The sequence below is a fragment of the Trachemys scripta genome, chromosome 11 (assembly GCF_013100865.1).
Source record: "Trachemys scripta elegans isolate TJP31775 chromosome 11, CAS_Tse_1.0, whole genome shotgun sequence".
Classification (NCBI taxonomy): Eukaryota; Metazoa; Chordata; order Testudines; family Emydidae; genus Trachemys; species Trachemys scripta.
The window spans coordinates 26,987,997-27,010,974 of NC_048308.1; the positions used below are offsets into that span (position 1 = coordinate 26,987,997).

The 22,978-nt window shown below is 39.8% G+C and overlaps 1 protein-coding gene across 2 annotated transcripts in view; it reads left to right on the forward strand.

The window, feature by feature from the left end:
• Positions 1 to 22,978, forward strand: part of GALNT13 (polypeptide N-acetylgalactosaminyltransferase 13) — a 342,638-nt gene that overhangs the window by 8,635 nt on the left and 311,025 nt on the right. Inside the window, exons 2-3 of one of the 2 annotated variants that reach the window (XM_034785889.1) lie at positions 3,329 to 3,547; positions 15,250 to 15,499. In XM_034785889.1, the coding sequence (XP_034641780.1) occupies positions 15,358 to 15,499 (142 nt within the window). In that variant the 5' untranslated portion in view covers positions 3,329 to 3,547; positions 15,250 to 15,357. The remainder of the gene's footprint in view (positions 1 to 3,328; positions 3,548 to 15,249; positions 15,500 to 22,978) is intronic. The other variant, XM_034785888.1, reaches the window with a different exon arrangement.

The following is a 22,978-nucleotide window of genomic DNA, read 5'->3' on the forward strand; positions in this document are numbered from 1 at the left end:
AAAAATAATAATAACCTAACGGTCGCTTCATTAAACAGAATAAGTAAAATAAGCTTTTGTTGTGTTGTAGCTCAAACCGTTTTCTGTGTGTCCTGCATGCATAAGGAATATGACAATCTCCTTCTGTAGGAACAAAGGGCCAGCACACAGGTATTTAGGCTCCTAAATTCCAGTGAAATCAATGGAAGCTAGGAAACTTTGTGGATCAGGACCTCAGTGTTGGTAAGTCTTACCTTCAGTCTAAAGTTAGTAGCCAATAGTGAGAGTTGTTTTTCACTCTTTTCTCAGGTAAAATTATCAATTTTACAGTGCTGGGATTAGGTTTATATGATCTCATAGCACTGAGGTTTTCCACACTGTTAGTTTCAGTTTAAGTTAATAACAATAGAAGTCAAATAGCTAGGCTTGAACAACTTGATTAATCAAAGATTTAGTCAAAGATTAATATAGCATAATACAGAAAGGAAGGCCAATACCTTGTTAACCAGTCTGGGAGGCAGCTGTTCAGCTGTCTCAAAATTTGAGATTCACTTTATTTCTATATATATTAAAATTGTTTAAAACTGATGAGGGTTTCACCGTTTCTTTGTATTACTTCAGACCTAATATATCATTCTTATCTATTGTCTTTGTGTTTTGGGAAGCCTTTTTGCTAGGCTGGCATAGGCTCTGCAGTAAACAGCTTCCTATTTTGGTTTGACTATAGCATTCCAAAAGTCAGCAAAACTTTAGAAACATCCTGCACCAGCTATAGCTTGGTACAGAGGGCATGTTAGCTAAGCATCAACAGAATTGTTTTTGTTCTTTTTCTCTGGAATTTTTCTATACCTAATGCTGAGTTTACAGTACTTCACAACTCACCTTTTGTACCTCACATTTTATTTAGCACCATACATTTTGCAAGACATATTTGTAGTAGCCAGGCATAGTAGAATACCTTAAGGCTGGTGGTCTGAATGTATTTCTTAAGACCTGTTGTCTGATACTGCAGGAGAATACAAGAGTCATGCAAAAATTACAGGATCTAACTGTCATTCCATTTTAGAATTACACGATTTAGCGTGAATATAAAGTATTCTAAATGTAATGTACTATACTTACTATTAACTGCTTTCTTATTTTGGTTACATAATGTCTCACTTTTAAACACACTTATAGTTACAGCAACGAACACATTACATTACTTGATTAATAGTGATATGGGGATGCATATATTTTCTGGTAGATAACCAGGAAGATAAATTGCTATTTGCTAATAATTCTGTTTGTGAACGCTGTTTCTACAATATATCCTGTTTACAAGAGTTAGCTCCACAAGCCTTGATAAAGTCCATTCTTGATTTGATAACTGTTCCTATAGCAGGAGTACTTGTGGCACCTTAGAGACTAACACATTTATTAGAGCATAAGCTTTCGTGGACTACAGCCCACTTCTTTGGATGCATACACTCTGTATGCATACACTCTGTATGCATCCGAAGAAGTGGGCTGTAGTCCACGAAAGCTTATGCTCTAATAAATGTGTTAGTCTCTAAGGTGCCACAAGTACTTCTGTTCTTTTTGCGGATACAGACTAACACGGCTGCTACTCTGAAACCTGTTCCTATAGCGTTTACCAATGTACAGTAAAAGCTGTTTTATCTGGCACTTCACCACTGGAAAGCTTTATAAACCGGCATTTCTGATCTTTGTTTAAATTCTGGTTTATAGTCCAGTTGGCGTGGGGCCGGCAGGGGGTTGGGGCTCCAGAGAAAGCATGGGCTCTGGGAGGTAGTTTGGGTGTGGGAGGGGGGTTCGGAGAAGTGGGTTGAGGCACGGGAGGGGCTGTGGGGTGCTGAATCTAGGGGCTACTCACCTTGGGCGGCTCCCTGCAAGTGGCGACCTGTCCTGGCTGCTCCGAGGCAGAGATGCGGCAGGCGGCGCTGCCCTCGCCCCACCCCAAGCTCTAGCTCCACAGTTCCACTGCTTGGGAACCGTGGCCAATGGGGGGGCGGGGGAAGGAGGAAACGGGGCCTGTGGGTGGAGGCAGTGTGCAGAGCCGTCTGCCACGCCTCCGCCTAGGAGAGGCTGGGACAGGTCATTGCTTGCAGGGAGCTGCCTGAGGTGAGTGTTCCCCGGATCTGGCACTCCACATCTCCTCCTGCTCCCCAACCTGCTGCCCCTCCCACAACCAAACTCCTTCCCTCTTAGTTAACTGGCATTTTTCACTTACCAGCACCCCCCATTTCCCTCAACATCCTGGATAAAACAGCTTTTACTGTACATAACTAAAACTTTGCAAGCACTGTTTTTTTTCCATTTTGCCTTTGGTCTATCTGCACAGTAACATGGGGCTTTGGGTTAGTTTGGTCAACAACACTATACCACCTATACATGCCTTCAACCCACCAATCGAGTATCTCCCTTTCTTGTCCATGGTCTTGCCTGATTGGCCTCAGCAGGAAGTGAGTTCCTCTTGACCTATGTAGCTGGTTACAAGAGGCCAGGGACCCTCCAATATGGTGGTGTGGTGTCTTACAGGAGGTAGCCATGGGATACAGTCATGGAGACTTGGAGGCGGTGGAACCTGGCTGCACGTGGAAACAGTTACTTGATATATAGGGCTCTGCGTAGCCTGCTGTGTTCAGGTGGCACCAGCTCTCCAACTATTTATTGAAAAAGATGTTGGATTTGTAATAACTATATTTTCACTTCTAAATACAGCCATTTGTGACTTTCTGTTTATTAGTGGGCTTATTATGAAAAGAGCATTTGATGTACACTGTTCAGTGTTGCTGTAATATCTTATGAGTGTGTAATTTGGTGACTTTTGACCAGTTTTCAGTCAGAGTAAGTGCGCAGTCTCAAAATATGAAAATGTGACCTTCAGAAACAATCTAAAAAAGAAAAGATGGACAGTACACTGTAGGTAACGAACGCATTGTAGCCCAGTATAGCAACAGCAAGAAATGCTACTGCCAACCCATCAACAGGCCACTTGTGACCTTTATATCAATTCAGCTTTACTTACAGGTTCAATTTTTAAAAACTTTATTACACAGGGAATATGCCGATAGGCATTTTGTGCATACCAAAGAAGATAAACTGCTGCATCTACTTACCACTTATTAGTTTTTAGTTAGAGTGCATGCAAAATAATGGGATGGCACAGCTGGGGTTGTGTGCAGGTTGGCTAGTTTCACAATACTGTGGAACTTTATAGCATCTGTTAGTGAATACTGTAAAGTAACACAATTGTAAAAGTTAGTGGAGAAATCCTTTGGTACACAGTTGATAAGAGTCTGATCTACATTCTCACTCTGATATGTGTCCCCTGGCTTTCCTGTAGGTTATTATCTCAATAGCTGGCTGTTACTGCATCATTTTATCCCTGTTTGGATGGGCAGTGCACATGGGGTTCTGGCCTGCATCTATCAAGCCATCAGCATTGTGTGTCTATGTGTTGTTCTAATGCACCTTTGCAGAACATTGAGATAGCACCTGTAATCTGGAGAGCAAAATGAAGACCTCACTTCTGCAAGGCACACTGTTAATTGACTGTGACAAGGTAAAGTGGCATCTTAGGCAAGAATCTCTTAACCCTTTTTATCATGTCGCTGGGCAGGGTAAAGGAAGCGGAGGCAGGGTTCAGGGGAAGGATGTATCCTGTTTCCTACTGGCTGGTTGAAGCAGTGAAAAAGCCTCTGGAGATTGACTAGTATCTTTTTTTCCATTGAATTGTTTTATTTTTCATTGCTTAGGGGTCTGCAACTTTTCAGAAGTGGTGTGCCAAGTCTTCATTTATTCACAGTAATTTAAGGTTTCGCGTGCCAGTAATACATTTTAACGTTTTTAGAAGGTCTCTTTCTATACGTCTATAATATATAACTAAACTATTGTTGTATGTAAAGTAAATAAGGTTTTTCAAATGCTTCATTTAAAACTAAATTAAAATGCAGAGTCTCCCGGACTGGTGTCCAGGACCCGGGCAGTGTGAGTGCCACTGAAAATCAGCTCGCATGCTGCCTTTGGCACGTGTGCCATAGGTTGCCTACCTGTAACTTATGTCCTTTATAAGAACCAATACACTGTGCCCTGAAGAAAAAAGGCCTTAAAAAAGGACTTGGGTGTGGAGTTTGTGTCCTTTCCCTGGCTGGCGAAATAGCTCGCCAAAATACCTTTCACAATGGCCAAAGGCTAGACTTCTCAAGGTGGACCTAGACTAGAGTTTCTGTATTTGAGTAGAGGCTGAGCAAAACTCTATATCCAAACAGTCCTTTATTTTAGGATCCAGATTTTGTAAATGGCCTTTCTTTTTGTAACGGGCTGAGCCAAACCCCTGGGTTTAAATACCTCCTAACATTGTAGTTTTTGAGCCCATCTATTACAATCTTTCAACTTAGTAAAACTAAGTATTGTTTCTCTGTGGTATAAATTATGACTCTTGGGAGTCAGGGGAGCACCTACAGTGTCTGAGTGCCATGGAGGAAGGCACTGTACCTATGTACACCTTTAGCATTTAGGCAAATGTGCCTGGCAGCATCACTCACTATGGCTTTTAAATAGCATCTTAGCTAATGTTTGCCACTATTGTGGGGCCAGTGATACCAATAAACACTTCTGAGGCTTTAAACACAGCTGGTAGTGTTGACTAGTCAATGTCTTTCTCTCCCCAGTGCTTTAAGGCCAGATTAGGATAAATACTGGGGGAAGGAAGGAGAGATCCTGATAGTGGGATCTGTTAGAATGTGGAATAGTTTTCCAAAGGCATTGATGTAAGCCTCATCACTGGGGCCTCTAAAATCTGCCTTGGACATCACAATACAAAATACATTGTAAGTAATAGACAAGGTAGGTGAGGTAATATCTTTTATTGGACCAATTTATGCTGATGAAAGAGACAAGCTTAAAAGATATCTCACCTACCTTGTGTCTCTAAAATTTGGGACCAACACTGCTACAACACTGCAAATGCTGTAATGAATAGTCCTGCAATGGGAAGAGAATTGCTTAGATGAACTACAAGGTCTTTTCTCATTCTAATATCTGAGTCACAGATGTAAACTTTAAATGAAGAATAAGTCCATTTTTAAATGTCAAGTAGAAGACTCTTGAGAGAAAAAAACTAAAAAGAATTCTTAAAAGATACAAAATGATGTTGATTGACTTTTAACTAGAAATACCGAATTCTAATTTTGTTGTCTTATCAAATGTGAAAACGCACTGTTTTGAGCTCTTGATCGGCTGTCAGTTCCTCCATAATTTGTGCAGATAATTATTCATAAATTAATAAACTACTTGTGGGAATCTAATGATGCCTCATGCTGTTTCTGATCTATTCCTAGGATATTTGCAGACTATGAAAATGTACTGAGAATTAGTTTCACAGTAACTTAAACATGTTTTAACTTTGGAATAAGAAGTCTGTACAAAACACGTTCTACTTTCAAAAAATCACAATTTAAGAAGATAGGGTTGCAAAGTTTACTTATTCATGCCAAATGACCTAGGAAGGTTTCTGAAGTGGTTGTTTTGTTTTGTTTGTGCTTTGGTAGCAAAACTGATAAAGTATGAAAGACATCTGTCACATAGAGTGTAGCACACTTTTTAAAGATACACTAAACAAAAAATTTAATTCTCACTCTCACACTGGTCATTTTAGTCTATGAGATCACCTTTTATGCTTTCACGGCTCCGATATGCATATATTTTCTGTGCAGTTTTCTTGCTTCATATTGTCCAATTGGGAATTGTCACCAATGCACTAATGCCCAAGTTAAATGCTGATGTAAAACTTGACATAAATGGAGTCTATGTTGAGTCCCCTTTCTCCAAGCAGTATTGCGATATTATCCATTCTGCATCTTCAGTGAATTCCACAACAGCCTTAAGTGGCTGATAGTCACATTCATTCTGCGACTCACCTGGGATTTAAACTGGAAATTCCTTCCTATGGCCTTGAGCTCAGGTGATAAACGGGACTCTCAACTGCATCTTGTACAGCAGAGTTGAATGTGTAGACTTTGCTTATTTCTTATGCACTGCACCAAGCTGAAGTTGCTCTGCTATGGGAATTGCCTGCCCCATTCCCTTACCATTGACCTCAAACTCTTGGGACATCATTATAGGTTTCCTCCTACAATTTATTAAATTGGCCACTTATGAGACCAGGATCTAAAGCTAAAAATGAGGCTGTTATTGACCCTAGGTCAGTTTTGGGAGGTTAGACACTAAGGCAGAGTTTCATGTGGTATTTCCACTAGTTCTTTGTAGATTTTTATGGGTACTTTTTAGTATTGAATGCTGCTCTCTGTGTGGTGTGCTTTGCTGGCATAGTCCCTGCAGGGCCGCCCGGGGGGAGGGGAAAGGGGGGGCAAGTGGGGCAATTTGCCCCAGGCCCTGGGCCCCTGTGGGACCCCCACGAGAATATAGTATTCTATATATTGCAACTTTTTTTTTATGGAAGGGGCCCCTGAAATTGCTTTGCCCCAGGCCCCCTGAATCCTCTGGGTGGCCCTGAGTCTCTGTTGATTTGAGTCCTTCACCATCATCACTTCTTAAGTTCCATCTTCATTAGCCATCTGCATCAGTTTCAGTGTTGAATGTTGCAACAAAATATTGCTTACAAAATGTGTTTCTGCAGCTGTTGTGTGGACATGCTGTATGGGCTGTTCTTTGTAAAACAATGCAGCATGTTAACACACAACATTGCACACAGCTATTACCATACCAGTGCCAGTGGCTCTCCTGAGGCCCCAATGGAGGGAGTAGGAGTTATTTGAGAAAACCTGCAAAGTATTACAAGACAAGTCTGGAGATGGCAGTGGGCAGAATTGCAGTGGCAAATTGAGGTAGTAGGGCTGCCAGAACTGGAAGCCTATGGCTCGAGTGGCATCTTGTATTTAAAATTGTGTTAGTGCAATCTTAAAATGCAGTGTGTCCCAGCTAAATAACAAAAAGATGGGAAATAAAAGTGTTAAGGTTCTAAGAGGTGTGTAATGAGTTACATTTATTTATTCACTCATCCACCTTTCTATTGCACCTATAATCCTGAGCAACATATACAGTTATTAATATGTACATAAAAATATCAACCAAATAGAGATCTTCTGCTCTTCCAGATTGTAATTTTTTGCGTTACTGTGTTTTATCAGGGGGAGGTGTGTGTTTAATTCATTATCTTTTGATATTATAGGGAGGCATTAGAAAATAGGTCTCTGGTGAAATGTATAGCTTTATATACTCCTATGTTGCAAAATATATACTGTAGAATGTACAGTTCAACATAGCTGAGTAAGTGATGGTGTTAAAATCCTGTCTTTCAGTTGTTTCTAATTGTGAAACCTTACTATTGTATTTGTATAGTGTTTAGTATTTTATTATGGATAGAATAAGGATGCTGATTTAGCTGGAAGATGTTGCTACATCCAATATCCTATGGGAAAGCAAGCATACTTTATTTGCAGTGGAGATATTAATGGTGCACACTTCATTGCGTGTCTTGTCTGGAGAGCAGTTGAGGTAACCTTATCCAGTGTTCCTCCATTTATAAATAACTTATTACTTAAAGCTTTGCTACCATATGGTAAAGTGATATCTCCAGTTAAACTGATTTAAGATTACACTAAACCAGGAGAAATAACTGAGACATCTTCTCTGCCTTTTAGAGGATAAGCTTTTATTCTTTTAATTTACACACCACCAAGAATCCTGGAAATGGTGGACTATTTGCTCGTCTTCTTGATTATTAAGTGCATGATTTTTCCCTTTAACCCTAGGCATTAAAAAACTCTTGGGATACCTGAAAGGTTCTACCTTTTTGATTTAAGATGAATCTGAAACTGTTGAAAAGAACTTTGCAACAGTTCTGAAACCAAAACTAAAAAGACACGCTGTGGAAGTCAAAATAAAAAAGGTTTTAGTGAGTAATACAAACCTTATCTGTTCACTGAAGTGAAACAATACAGTGGTTTGGAAACTTAGTTGAATTCCATCAAAAATCACCTCCTTGAGAAATGCAGCTACCATGAATGGGTGCTAGGGACAAGACTGCTGATTTTTGTTGCCAAACAACTGCTGCCAAAGTGAGGCTCACAATCAATCTTGAAATAGATTCACCTAAGAAAGTATCTCAGAAACAGAAGGAAGTACGAATTCAATGTTGGGTATAGGGGAGAAAAATCTAACTAAAATAAGAACACTTTCCATAAGATATGGTTAATCAGATTGTGTTTCCAGTGGGCATTGACTCTTATCAACATTCCAATAGGCTTCTAATATTAAGATCAAAATAGCAAGAGATGGAAAACAACCTACTAGATTAATTCAACAATAAATTGGCTGATTTAAATTTACTGCAACACTTCATTATAATAGTACATATAGCATTTTCACCTGAAGTTCTAACAGCATTTTTAATAAACTAATGACTAGAGATCCGGCACCCCAGAAAGGCTGTTCAGTATTAGGCCCATTTTATGGATGGTTAAAGCAAGCTACAGAAGGATCAAGTGATTTATCTGAAGTCAGACTCAGATTCTTGAAGGTACTTAATCTTCTAACTTCCACTGAAATCAGTAGGAATTAGATGCCTGAATATCTTTGAGGATCTGGGCCAGAATTGCCAGGCTGGAACTTAAGAGCCAAGAGGCTTAGCTTCAGGTTCCCTGCTCTAGCACTCAAACTACACTTCCTCTAGTAAACCATTCACATTACTAAATGCTTCTAGTACCCTCAGAAGGTGTTGCTGTGAGTAGTGATTATTTATGTGTGTAATGCACTCTTGCCCTTGGTTCAGGACACTTCATTCACACAGTTGTCATTTCTCTTATTTGTGTCCACACGGGTAGGAACCATTTCTCAAAGGCCAGCTGATCAATGTCTCACAGAAATCTGCACTCTAAAAATGCATTTAGACACATTTGTGTATAGCTGTTTCTGAACACAACTTTTCCATGAGGTGCTCGCTGCCCCTGAAGTGATGCCACTGTGATACATCCTCCTATCTCCTTAGCAATTAAAAGCCAGGTCAGAATATAAAATCACAAGAGGGTCTGAAGTTGTTGGAAAGCAGGCTAATGAAATATGAAAATGAAAAACTGGAATATAGGCTTAGTCGTATTATGGACATGGTTGGAGTGAACCATCAGGTTGTGAAATGGATGCTCCCCAAAGGAACCTAGAGTAAGATAATCAACAGGGACGTTCAAAGAAAACTCCCCAGTGCTTAGAAGGATGTCACTTTGACTGTTTCTCTCTGAGCTTACAGATAACACTTTAGCAAAATATCATATATTGCGTCTTGGATATTTAGTATTTTTATTCACATGGTCAAATAGATAAACTAGATAAAATACTGAATGTATAGGCCCTGTTGAGAGGTTAGTAGGCAACACATTGCCTGAATAGAGGAAAGACTACAGCTGCCTGCTGCAAGTACGATGATGATTAAGGAATTTGTCCAAGAGGGAAGTGTGGCTGGACCTGGCTTTGGGATAGTGCCCCTAGAACACTCTGCAGAATTTGAGTTAATGAGTTCTAGGAATTTGACGCTTTAAGTGAAAGAAGAAAATGCTGGCAAAAAATTATTTTTGTATTGACATACTTTTTTACTTTGGCTGTATAAAATACTCTGAAAAATAGGCTCTATGCTCATTCAGTCACAGAGGCACACAAATTTATGAACTTTTAGAATTTTTGGTCTTAATCTCTTTGCCTCAGTTCCTCATCTGTGAGTGAAAATGGGTTAATATACTGGCATTAGAAAAAGTTCAGAAAAGGGCAACTGAAATGATTAGGGGTTTGGAATGGGTCCCATATGAGAAGAGATTAAAGAGGCTAGGACTTTTCAGCTTGGAAAAGAGGAGACTAAGGGAGGATATGATAGAGGTATATAAAATCATGAGTGGTGTGGAGAAAGTGAATAAGTTATTTACTTGTTTCCATAATATAAGAACTAGGGACCACCAAATGAAATTACTGAGCAGCAGGTTTAAAACAAATAAAAGGAAGTTCTTCTTCACACAGTGCACAGTCAACCTGTGGGACTCCTTGCCTGAGGAGGCTGTGAAGGCTAGGACTATAACGGGGTGTAAAAGAGAACTAGATAAATTCATGGAGGTTAAGTCCATTAATGGCTATTAGCCAGGATCAGGAGCGCCGCCAGCTTTTCTGTCGCCCTAGACAGCGGAAGGTCCCGCCCTGAAATGCTGCCCCCCCATAGAGGTGGCGGAAGGTCCCATTGCTGAAATACCGCCGTAGTCGCCGCCCCCCAAATTGTAGCGCCCTAGGCAACCACCTAGGTCGCCTAATGGGTTGTGCCGGCCCTGGCCAGGATGGGTAAGGAATGGTGTCCCTAGCCTCTGTTTGTCAGAGGGTGAAGATGGATGGCAGGAGAGAGATCACTTGATCATTACCTGTTAGGTTCACTCCCTCTGGGACACCTGGCATTGGCCGCTGTCGGTAGACAGGATACTGGGCTGGATGGACCTTTGGTCTGACCCAGTGTGGCCGTTCTTATGTTCTAATAATGTTTCTGGTGTACTCATATACTAGGATAATGAATGTCATAGACTCTCATGTGTAGAAATTAATCCTCTATTCAGTGCAGAGTGTTGAGGATAAAAGGAAACCTTGAACAACAGTCTCATTTACTGAGCATTATTCATCCTGTGCATGGAATGTTGCAAGAGACTTATGAAAAAAACTGTATATCATCATGATGCATACACACAAGGGAGGAAATGTAAGGGTTCATGGACAACTTTAATAATGGCATTCCTTAATTTTTTTTCAGTGCTTGACTTTGCAACCTTCACTTCTTTTATTACAGCTGTTTCTTAGTGGTTATTATAGACTAGGCTGGTTGCACTGCCTATGATAAAGTTTGGCTGACAATTCCCATTATAAGTTGCTTATAACTTTGCTGATCTTTAATCATTTGGACGGAAATTTTCCATGCCAGGTGTTTACTTCAGGCTGGATTTCGTTTTGAAACCTGGAAAGTTTTTCAGCCAAAAGGATTCAGCTGTTTCTGAGAACGAGGCGAGGGAAAAATAAGTTATTTTCCCATTAAAAAATTCTGGTTTCTGAACTTCTGAGTGCTGGACTTTCAACCTTAATATTATTTTAATTTACTTTTTTGTCTGGAATATATATATTATGGCACAGTGGTATGCAAGGCAGTGACAGGTAAGCCAAGGTCCCTGCCCTGAAGAGGTTACATTCTAAGCAAACAATGAGTGTTGTGGAATGGGATAAAAAGAGATGTAAGTGATAGATGTAAGTGAAAGAGATGCATGCTAAGCTGCATTGCTCATGTTAGTTCCATGAGTGTTGTGGAAGCAGAGAAAGAACTGACAGGAAGGGGATGCAATGCATGACAGTTCTTTCTCTGCTTCCACAGTGTGTTTTTGTTTTTAACACTAACTCCTGACAGTATTGTTAACCAGGATACATTGATTCTTTGGACTACCAGCATTGTATCCAACTTTTCGCTTCAAGCCTTTTGTTTCTGATAATTTTAAATACTTTTTAATTAATTTTTCGTTTAAAGAAATGTATGTTTTCTAATATAAAGCATTTATGGGGACAAGTAGACACTTGAAAATCCATTAGCTCATTGCCAGAAACAAGGAAAACTGGAATGGAGTCTCCAACACATCTGTCAAGAGGTCAGGGTTTCTGGGGCAAGGTGGAGTGGAAAGAAATACTTTCAATTCTTAAACTGAAGGAATAGAATCTGTATTCTGTGTTTAAAATGCATTTTACTGATGTTAATGCTTCATGTGTGTATGCTGTTTGAAGTTCAAAAGAGAAATATTGCAAAAATATCACGTGTTTTTCTTTGGTTTAGGAACTGGTCCTTAATTAAAACACAAGCTGACTTAAAAGTTGTAATAGACAAGTTATTTCTTCTTAATAATGTGACTTTTAATGTGGCCAAAAAATCAGTCTCCAAAAAAAGATTAAACTTGGACTCTTACAGTTTTATCTTCAACATATATAAGAAATCTGTCAGTCTGGTACATAACTGGCTAGGGATATTACCGAATGTTAAATGAAAATATCTGCTGGTGGCTCTTCCTCTAGTTCTATGTTAGTTATCATCTTAAAATGGAGATTTAAAGGATATGAAGATTGGGAGGCATGATTCTTATCTGTTAATAAATTACAAATTCTATCTAAGGTACTTAGTCTATTCTTAAGTGCTAGAATCTGATGTCAACGCACAGCATGCACCGCTACATAGATTGAAATAACAGTCTCTATTTGCATAATGAACAAAAATATCCTGAATTATCTTTGACTTTTTTTAAACTGCAGAGCAGTTTTTTTTTTCTTTAGAATCCAGGTAGAAATTTTTAGTCCAAATGTTATTAACATAAGAGCAATTTACTGTCAAAATTAATTTTCCATTATTACCATTCACCATTAACTCAGAATAGTTTATTGCACAAGTTTATTGTTTATTTATAGTTTATTGGACCAGAGGTAAATTTCACAATTAAGGAAAAAAGTTCAGCAGCACGTTGGAGTGGCTCTTGCATCGGTAGAGACCGTGTTAAAACTTACACCGCCTGGGGCACGGAAGAAGATTGCATGCAGCCCAATCTATAACAGCTATGGTTTTATTATTATTATTTTTAATATAAATAAGTAAACCTAATTGAAGAGACAAGTTCTTCTAGATTATAAGGTCCCTGGGGAGGGTCTGTATTTGTGCCTTATATAGCACCAAGCACATCTTTGGTATTGAACACATAATGATTCTGCTAAGCATCCCGAAAGCTAATTCTAACCTCCGTAGTGGTAGGGAATGGGGGAGACCTAGCATATCAGTCATAATTTCCCCTGTTTTTAATAAAGATCTCTGTCTGTTGATGCCCATACATTTAGAACTGGGACATGTGGAAAAGTTCATCAGATATCAAGTACAGAAATGGTATTTTAGGAACTATTTCAAGTGTTATATTTAAATTTATACCATCTTTATCTTTCTCATCTGTTTAGTTTAGTATGCAATTAAACTTAGTCACCTTATACTTTATATTTTATACTTTATATTTATTGTTATTAATAATTCTGTTAATGAAATTCAGTACTATTGCAAAGTGTTTTTACTGGTCTTTGGTTAAACATATTGGTGGGGGAGGGAGGAGTAGGTATGCCATGTGCAGTGTTGTAGATTGTATATTTAAAGGAGAAAAAGAAATGTAACATTTAAATGGGTGCTCAGTTAAGACAAACCACCATCAACAAATATGAAATAATATAAGCAGGTTAGGCCCCAAATCTCAACTGTCTTAAATACCAACATCCTTGTGTGAGAACTCTCTCAATTCTAAATGTTTTTAATTTACTACACTATTGCTTAAATATTTTTTTAAAAGGAAGTAAATCTGAGCAGTTGTTCATGAAGTTTAGGTACAGTGTCATATGTAAGACACAAGAGACAATTGTCCTGCTTTACTTGGCGCTGATGAGACCTCAACTGGAGTACTGTGTCCAATTCTGGACACCCCTCTTTAGGAGAGAGTCCATAGGAGAGCAACAAAAATGATAAAATGGTTTAGAAAATCTCATCTATGAGGAAAAGTTAAAAAAACTGGGCACATTTAGTCTTGAGAAAAGAAGACTGAACGGGAACCTGATGAGTCTTCAAATATGTTAAGGGCTGTTAGAGAGAGGATGCTGATCAATTGTTTTCCATGCCCACTGAAGATATGACAAGAAGTAATTGACTTAATCTTCAGTAAGGGAGATTTTAGGTTACATATTAGGAAAAACTTTCAAACTATAAGGATACTGAAACACTGGCACAGGTTACCAAGAGAGGTTGTGGAGTTCCCCTCATTGGAGGTTTTTAGGAACACATTAGACAAACATCTGTCATGGTTGGTCTGTGTTTACTTCGTCACTCCTCAGTGCAGGGGGCTGGACTTAATGGCTTCTCTAGGACCCTTCCAGCCCTACGTTTCTATGGGTATGTCTACATTGCAATGTGGCTGGCCCATTGTAGTTGACTTGGGCTCGTGTTATGGGGCTGTTCAATTGTTGTGTAGACATCTAGGCTCCGGCTGGAGCCCAAGTTCTGCCTCATGGGAAGGTCCCAGAGCTCTGGCTCCTGCCTGAGCCTGAATGTGAACACCACAAGCCGAAGCCCAACAAGCCTGAGTCAGCTGACACGGGCCAGTTGCAGGTGTTCAATGTAGGCATACCCTATGCTTCTAAGGAACATGAATTAACCAGCTAATCTTATTCCCAGAGCTATGCTGAAAATTAAGGGGAGGGTCTTATCCCTTATTGGAACTGGTTTGAGGGGCTCTCTAAATCTTCTTTCCTTCATTGTGATCCTTCTAGTGGCTATTTGTTAAGTACTCTTATGTGCTCCAGACAGGAGTAACGGAGCCTGAACAGCAGGCTCTCCTGCTTTTTTCCAACCCTTCCTCCTCTCCTCCTTCCCATCCTCCCTCTGCCCCCAAAATGAAACCATTCAATGGTGATCCACCAACAAAGGCATATAAAAATTTTTGAGTCATAACTGAATTGGCCAAACCGGACAATCTCTACGCAAAAGAATAAATGGACACAAATTTGCATTCAAAAACCAGTGGGAGAACACTTCAACCTCTCTAACCACTCAGTGACAGACTTGAAGGTGGCAATTTTGCAACAAAAAAACTTCAAAAACAGCCTCCAACGAGAGACTGCAGAACTTGAATTAATATGCAAATTAGATACAATTAACTTAGGTTTAAACGGAGATGAGGAATGGTTGGGTCATTACACTAATTAAATCTATTTCCCCATGTTAAGTTATCCTCACACCTTCTATGGGTCATCTCGATTATCACTTCAAAAGTTTTTTTTTTCTCCTGCTGATCGTAGCTCATCTCAATTGATTGGCCTCTTACAGTTGGCATGGCTACTCCCATCTTTTCATGTTCTCTGTATGTATAAATATCTTGTTTCTGTGTGTTCCATTCTGTGCATCCAATGAAGTGGGCTGTAGCCCACGAAAGCTTATGCTCAAATAAATTTTAGTCTCTAAGGTGCCAAAAGTACTCCTGTTCTTTTTGCGGATACAGACTAACATGGCTGCTACTCTGAAACCTGTCATTACAAAGAGGATATTTAGATACAGGAGAAAGGAAAATAGATTAATTTTTAAAATAGAGTAAAAGCATCTCAGCATTATGCTTGTATCATTTTGCACCTTAAACCATGTATACTTGTTAGGTAATTCAAATATTTTTTCTTTAATTGCAGTGGATGCTCTCGACTTCACTTTCATACTGGAATTTAACTGCGTGGCTTGGATACATCCCAGCAATAGCCATCTTTACTCAGTGTGTGAACTAAAATCCAAGACAAGAGATGAGGAGATTTGTCTACTGCAAGGTGGTTCTCGCCACCTCTCTGATGTGGGTGCTTGTGGATGTCTTTTTACTCTTGTACTTCAGTGAATGTAACAAATGTGATGACAAGAAAGAGAGGTCACTGCTGCCTGCTCTAAGGGGTAAGCCCAAGTTCTAAATTATGTACAAAGGTCACAGATTTGCTTGGAAGAATTTGTCCTGACCTGAAACTTGGACTGTGTTATGTTATGTATGTAAAATATCAGAATCTTAAGCATTCTGATTCATATTACTGTATTTGGTTCAGCTTGTTGGTTATGTTAATTTATCTTAGTATTAAATGATTAGCATATTAGCAGCTCAGACATTTTGGTATAAATAAAATTAAATATACAAGTCCCATTTACATGGAAGTATTTGTGTAGGAGAAACCACAGTTCTGTGAAGAGTTTTTCATAAAGGAAAAACTTGACTGACATGCAAATCAGTTGATATGCAGAGTCTATGTAATTGCATTTATTATGGTACATGTTGAATTAAGTTTGGTTTAAATCTAGTCAGAAAACTTAAAAACGAAAAAAAAACACTTTTACCTATTCTTCCATAAAGAGCCATCAGGATCATGTTTGATTTAACTGCATAGGGGGTAGAGACTGGCAAATATTTAGCCACCCTTTCTCCTTCTCCCCCACCCCCCCAGCATCCACCCAAAAACCTCCCTCCCTCTAATGTTCATTCAGAAGATTAAATTAGAACAGAAATAGTCATGGAAAGCAAATTTGAATGTATATTTCTGAATATTTGTACTGCAAACTTGGTTCTAAAGTTTCTCATTGGCTAAGAGAATACATTGCTTCATCTGTCCTGTGTGTTCAAATAACACAATTCAAATGTAGACTGATACTTGTTCGAAAACAACCTCCCAGAGTAAGAATAAGTCATTGATATTTGAAAGGGAATTTTGATTAATGAATACGTTGGAGACTCTTAATCAGTGGAAAATTAACAAACAGAAGAGGAAGTAAAATTTGTTAAATACATTTTTCATTATGAATTAGTTGCTCACCTCTCCTAGGGAGTCTAGGTACAGCCTATGCAGGAGGCAAAGTAGTTTGAGTCTCTAATGGGATTGGGACAAGTCCCATTTGACTACTATATTTATAATGTATCTTTTGCTGAGAGTATGCAGAAGAGAGTGTACAAGGCCATCAGTTTTATAATTGCAGATGTGGATTAATGCACTGATCTGTGGACAAAAGTTGAGAATAAATCAGTCCCTCTGCCATTTGTTTTTGTTTTGTGTGTGTGTAAGGCTCAGTTCAATTGCTGTTTCTGCTAAAAGTTGAAATACCTCATGATGGATCACTTCAGTTTGGAATGATCAGTTTGTCATTTGTTGAACTGATTCAGTCAGAGCAGTTGCCAAAAGCAGTCAGGGCCTGACTCAGCAAAAATCTGTCTGGCTTCTCAGCCAGGCTATGGAAGTAGGCATAGGTTTGCCGGTCTTTTTCTGAGTTTAGAGCTTCATTTATTTATAGTGAAATAAATAAATAGAATTCTATTGCACAGGCTATAACTACTGATTGAGTTCGTTTTGTGTGTCCGAAATATTCAGTTGTAAAGTAAATGAAAGTATAAAAGGTTGTCTCTTTCTTAGTACATGTATTGGATTTGTTACAAAAATTTGAATAAAGACTTTGGTAAATAATAGCTCTGTCTGAGAAAGGACTTAGAGGGTTTCATCCATTTAAAAACAAAAAAACGAAATAAAAACAAACCCAAAGCACTAATTAAATAATAAAGGTGCTTAAAGGCATCCTAGGGATACATTGCTATATGTAGGGTTACCATTCGTCCGGATTTACCCGGACATGTCCTCCTTTTTGTGCTAAAAATAGCGTCCGGGGGGAATTTGTAAAGCACTCACAATGTCCGGGATTTCCCCCCTCCCCGGCAGAGCAGAGCGAGCGGCTGGGAGGGCTGCAGGAAAGTCCCGGGCTGGACTCCGGAGAAGCTGTAGAGGAGCCGGATCCGCCCTGCATTCTGATCAAGTGTATCAGCACGAAGTGCAGCCCTCCCCTTTTGCAACTGGGAGCGGTTTCTGCCATGCAGCGTAGCAAAACGGGAGCGAGAGCACTTTGTGCTGATACAAGGGCAGCTCTCCCCTGCAACCCGGTCCGGCAGCACTGTGCAGGGCCAGGGACCGGGTTTTGTTGTGCTGGGGAGCGCAGCCACGTGTCCGGCTGGCACAGAGCCCAACACCCTGTTCTGAGCAGCAGGGTAAGGGGGCCAGGGGGCAGGAGAAGGGGCAGGGAGGTTCTGGAGGGGGCAGTCAAGAAACGGGGGGGGCTTTCTGGGGGGAGTGGAGAAAGTTTTGGGCAGTCAGGGTACAGGTAGGGGGTAGGGTCCTGGGGGGCAGTTGGGCGGGGTCTTAGGAGGGGGCAGTTAGGGGACAAGGAACAGGGAGTCTTAGGTAGGGGGTGGGGTTCTGGAGGGCAGTTAGGAGCAGGGGTCCCAGGAGGGGGCAGTCAGGGGACAAGGAGCGGGGGGGTGGGAGGCTGGGATTTCTGGGGGGGAGCTGTCAGGGGGCAGGAGTGGGGAGAGGGATCGGAGCAGTCAGGGGACAGGGAGCAGAGGGGTTTAGATGGGTTGGGAGTTCTGGGGAGGGGCTGTCAGGGGGTGGGGAGTGGTCGGATGGGGCGTGGGAGTCCCAGGGGTCTGTCTGGGGGTGGGGGTGTGGATAAGGGTTGGGGCAGTCAGGGGACAAGAGGCAGGGAGGCTTAGATAGGGAGTGGAGTCCTGGGGGGCAGTTAGGGGCAGGGGTCCCAGGAGGGGGCAGTCAGGGGACAAGGAATGGGGGGAGGATTGGGGGTTCTGGGGGGGCGGGAAGTGGGAGGGGCAGGGGCGGGGCTAGGGCGGGGCTCCTCCCGTCCTCTTTTTTGCTTGCTGAAATATGGTAACCCTAGCTATATGTCTATTTTGATATTTTCTTATTTGTTTTAATTTCTTGCATTTAGGTTTTAGATCTGGGTAATCTAGTGTGTTTGATTTTAGTGGGAATACTTGATCAAGATCTGGCCTATTGTAACTAAAAATTGATTTGCCTTTATCGTGAGCTGCAGAAAGAAGAGCACAGATTACCTCTAAGGCAGGGGTTCTCAACCTTTTTCTTTCTGAGGCACCCCAACATGCTATAATGGCGCACAACTACTGTTTTTCTGCATATAAGAGCCAGGGCCAGCATTAGGGGGTAGCAAGCAGGGTAGTTGCCAAGGGCCCCATGCTACAGGGGACCCTATGAAGCTAAGTTGCTCAGGCTTCAGCTTGAGCCCTGGGTGGTGGGACTTTAGTCACCGGGCTTTAGCCCCATGCAGTGGGGCTTCAGCTTTCTGCCTTTGGCCCCAACAAGTCTAATGCCAGCCCTGCTCGGCGGCCCCCGTGAAACCTGCTCATGGCCCCACAGGGGGCTCCAGACCCCTGGCCGAGAACCACTGCTCTAAAGTACAAAGTAGAGATTTCTCAAAAGATACTGTACTGTTGTCAGAACATGCCTTTCATAGATAATTGTACTAATCTTAACTATTTTCTTGCTGGTTTCTTTGTAAAATAAAAAATGAGACAATTCGACAGTGGTTTTTGTTTTGGTGTTAAGTCTGTGCTTGTTTTTTTTTTAATGTCAGTTTACTTAAGTTTTTTTTTTCCTCTTCAGAATTTATATTGAAATGGATGCATCTGACCATCACAGGGCTAAACATTTTGCTAATTTGTATGGATTAGCTAAAGAAATTATTTTTAAAAACCCCGTACATAACCCACCAGATTTTATTTCATAAGCAATTTGGGTGATTAGACTGTAGTAGGCATCTTCTTGTAAACCGTGGTGTCTACTTTTCAAGGTATTTAATATCCAGTTTATTGGATTTAATGTATTATAGGTGTGACATGATTTCTCTGCAGAATTCTCCTCTTCTCTCCTTTGCAATTGAAGCTATTAAACTTATAATGTAGTATTACTGCAACAGGGTGTCTGGGTTTTGTGGAGGAAGAGTTGTACAGAATATGTAATAATAACCTTCCTGTTCAGAATTTTGGCAAATACAATATAGAGTCATTGTGTGTGTGTGTGTGGGGGGGGGGGGGATGGAGGGGTACTCTGCTCCTAGGAAAATACTTGAAGTTGTAACAGTGTTCATTGCAGAACTGTAATAATTCTATTCATGTTGAATGAGGGACCTAGGGACTCTATATAATTTCATTGGAAGATTTCTTGTGCATTGCATTTTTTTTTAAAAAGTCTGTTAAAATTACATTAAGCTTCTGACTTAAAGCAACAAAACGATGACAATCTAATTTCATCCTTAGCTGCTTGCTTCTGCCTAGTAATTGCAGTTTCTATGAATATAGAACCATGCCCTTTGAGACCCTCTACTTTACTTGGTAACCACATGCTGAGTGAAATCGAAGCAACTCTCTTAAACTGGAATTGCCTGGTTTAGTTGTTTTTAAGTGTCAAATCTAATATGCTCTGTTAACATAGCATTTGTATAAAAAGCTTTTGATTTTAAAGACAGTACTGTACTGTGCAAACTACAGCAGTTAATTTGCTTAATGAATAGTTGCATAAATAATTGCTGCATACTTTTTTGTTTGTTTGTTTCTCTTCTCCTGACTGGCAGCTGTAACTTAGGGAATCCAAATGTCTGACACTCGTATGGAGTTTTTGATTTCAGTAGTATTTCCAGAGTAGTCAAATCAGTATATAAATTGTATTACATAAATATCTACCTTCCAGAATAAAGATCACATCTGTTTTGCCATCAGCTTCAGTTGGAGCGGGAGTGGGCCTGTTGAATGCCCCAAATATTTTATTTAGACTATCCAGTAAGATGTGTTCACTCACGTATTTCAGATTCAAAATGTGGATGTACTAAAATCTTTTATTTCTCTTCTGCTGCCACATAACACATTTAATCCTCTTGAAAATTATATGTTGTCAATTTTTAGTTTGAAATAGTCTACAATATAGGAAATATTTTAGAAATATTTTTAAGACTGTAGTTCTGCAAACTGCTACATTTAGACAGAACCCTGAGGTCTGTTTGTGCCTTTACTGGGCCAGGGCTGTTTTTTGTGCAAATATTTTAATTATATATAAATGTAATAAATGTTACATACTCTTATACTATCAGCTATGCAAAATTTTCATTGTATATATCTAGAGTGCTTGTTAAATATCCACATTTTCTAACATTAAATTTTAAAAATAAGTTTATAATAAGCACCACAAAAATGGAACAATGAAAATAAAAATAGTAAGTCTATAAAGACCCTTTTGCTCTACAAGTGTTGTCTAAATTTGTACTTGCATCTGCATATGACATCTTATTGTTTTAAATATTTTATTGATTGTGATACTCTTGTAAAATAAGTTTATGAAAGAGAGTGTAGAATAGCTGTAAAACATAAAAGCCAACACAGATAATTGATATACCTCTACCCATTATTTTATAAAATAGATTTTAAAAGGTAGACCAAGAATCCATGTACTAATTATTGTAAGGTCATTTAATCCATTACTCTTGTCGTTAATTAGTAGAAGGGAAGGACTTCTTCTGTATTACTATATTTTTAGCCATGGGTAAAATAACAAGTAGTAATTCCATGCCTTCTAATCCGCGATAATTGTTAAATCTCCTAAATTAAGGTGTCAAGTGTTCTTGTGCCAATTAAGGCATTAGATTAAATTATTCCAAAAGTTAATACCAGCACAATTGTTGCTAAGCTGTGGGCAGTGGCAGTATGGAACAGCAACAGAGGGTCCTGTGGCACCTTTGAGACTAACAGAAGTATAGGGAGCATAAGCTTTCGTGGGTAAGAACCTCACTTCTTCAGATGCAAGTATGGAACAGCACATCCTTGTCTAGTATTATCCACCAGCATTTGGCTGTACATCTTTAGGTTTGCTGGCCAGTATAGTGGAGGCCAAGTGTTATGAAATGGTGTGTCTACTGTATTAGGTGGGATCAACTGAACGATCTCTTCATCTTGATGCAAATGTTATCCTAAACTGGAGTTGGTATTTGAGTAATGCTTTCTTTACGCCATATATTTGTTTTTGTATTTTGAGCAAGTATCTTGTTGGAGAGAAGATAGTTGATGTGATCCAGTGGTTATTTTAATTAAGAATTTACTTTTAAGAAATAGAAGAAAAAGGTAATTTGGGGTTCTTTAATTTTAAATGCTCATAATTTGTTCTATCTGATTGCCTTAAATATTAACCTCAACATCATCCTAAAGAAGCTTGCTGTTGCCTGTTGACTGAGTAGAAACAGATTTTGAACTAGTTCCTCATTTATTTGATAGACTCTGATGACACAGACTAGGTCTTTTGTAGTACTTCTGCTTTCCATGCTGCCTGGGTGCCAGAAGATTCTAGAATGTAGAGCACTGGAGAAACAGAGCACCTCCTATAAACTGGGAGGAGTAATTGCAGGGTAAAAATCTTGTTCAGCCCCCAGTACAGGAGTCTTTGAAAACTTAAGCTGCCACACTCTAACATGTCTCTGCTGAGCATCTGTGAATTGAAACTTTTGGAAATTTATAACTTGTCCGGTTTGGATGGATTTTCATGGGGAAAGTAAAAGGCTCATCCCTGAAACCAAACCTCTGCCAGATCCCACCCCTAAATTTCAAGTCCCTGCTCCAAGAATGCTCCCTTCTCAATGAAATAGCTGGGGATGGGGGAAGGGCAAAATAATCTATTTTTCCTAAACTAATATCTAGAAATGGCGAAACCTTTTTTGAGGTGTGTGTGTGTGTGTATGTGTTTGTGTGTGTGTGTGTGTGTGTGTGTGTGTGCGCGCGCGGGGGGGGAAGTAGCCTGAGGCAGCCAGGAAAATTTCAGCCTCAAAGGTTAAAATTTCAGAAAGTTATTGCACATAACTGAAAAAGGATTCTTAAAGCAAAGTGTTGGGCAACCTTAACTAGAATTGTAGCTACCACGTCTGCCTGTAGTTGAATAAATGCACACAAGGGCTGTTAACTTTGAACAGAATGTCCAAAATAACACTCCTTCAACCCCCCTCCCCCCCCCCGATCTCTGTATACTGTCTGTTCTGATCTCCTGTTTGTGCCCTGTACTTTCTACTTGGGAAACCCCTTAATCTGAAGTCACTAGGTCTGGACCATATGCAGCTCAGGGTATATCTACACAGCAACTGGGAGCGTGCCTTCCAGTCCAGATAGATCAACTCGGGCAGCTGGCAAGCCAAAAATTTCTGTTTTGTTTCTCCTGAATCACATTTTTGCTTGAAACCCTTTCCTGTGAAAAATTTCATTTTCTTGACATTTTGTCCCAGTTCAGAATGAAAACAGAATTTTTTCACAGGAAGGGGGTTTCCAGTTTTTGGCCAGCTCTAGATAAAACCAGGTGTTTCCACCTCAAAATTCTCTTGCCTTTACTCGGTCAGTTTGTCAATCATTAAACATTAACTGGTGTCTTGTAGAAAACATTGAAAAAAAAAAATCTAATCTGTATTCCTCTTTCCCTTTTTTAAATTAATGGGATCAAATGGGAACTTCATTGCCTACAAGTTCATTTGCTTAATTTGCCTCAAGCCCTAAACATCTCTTTTTGAAAT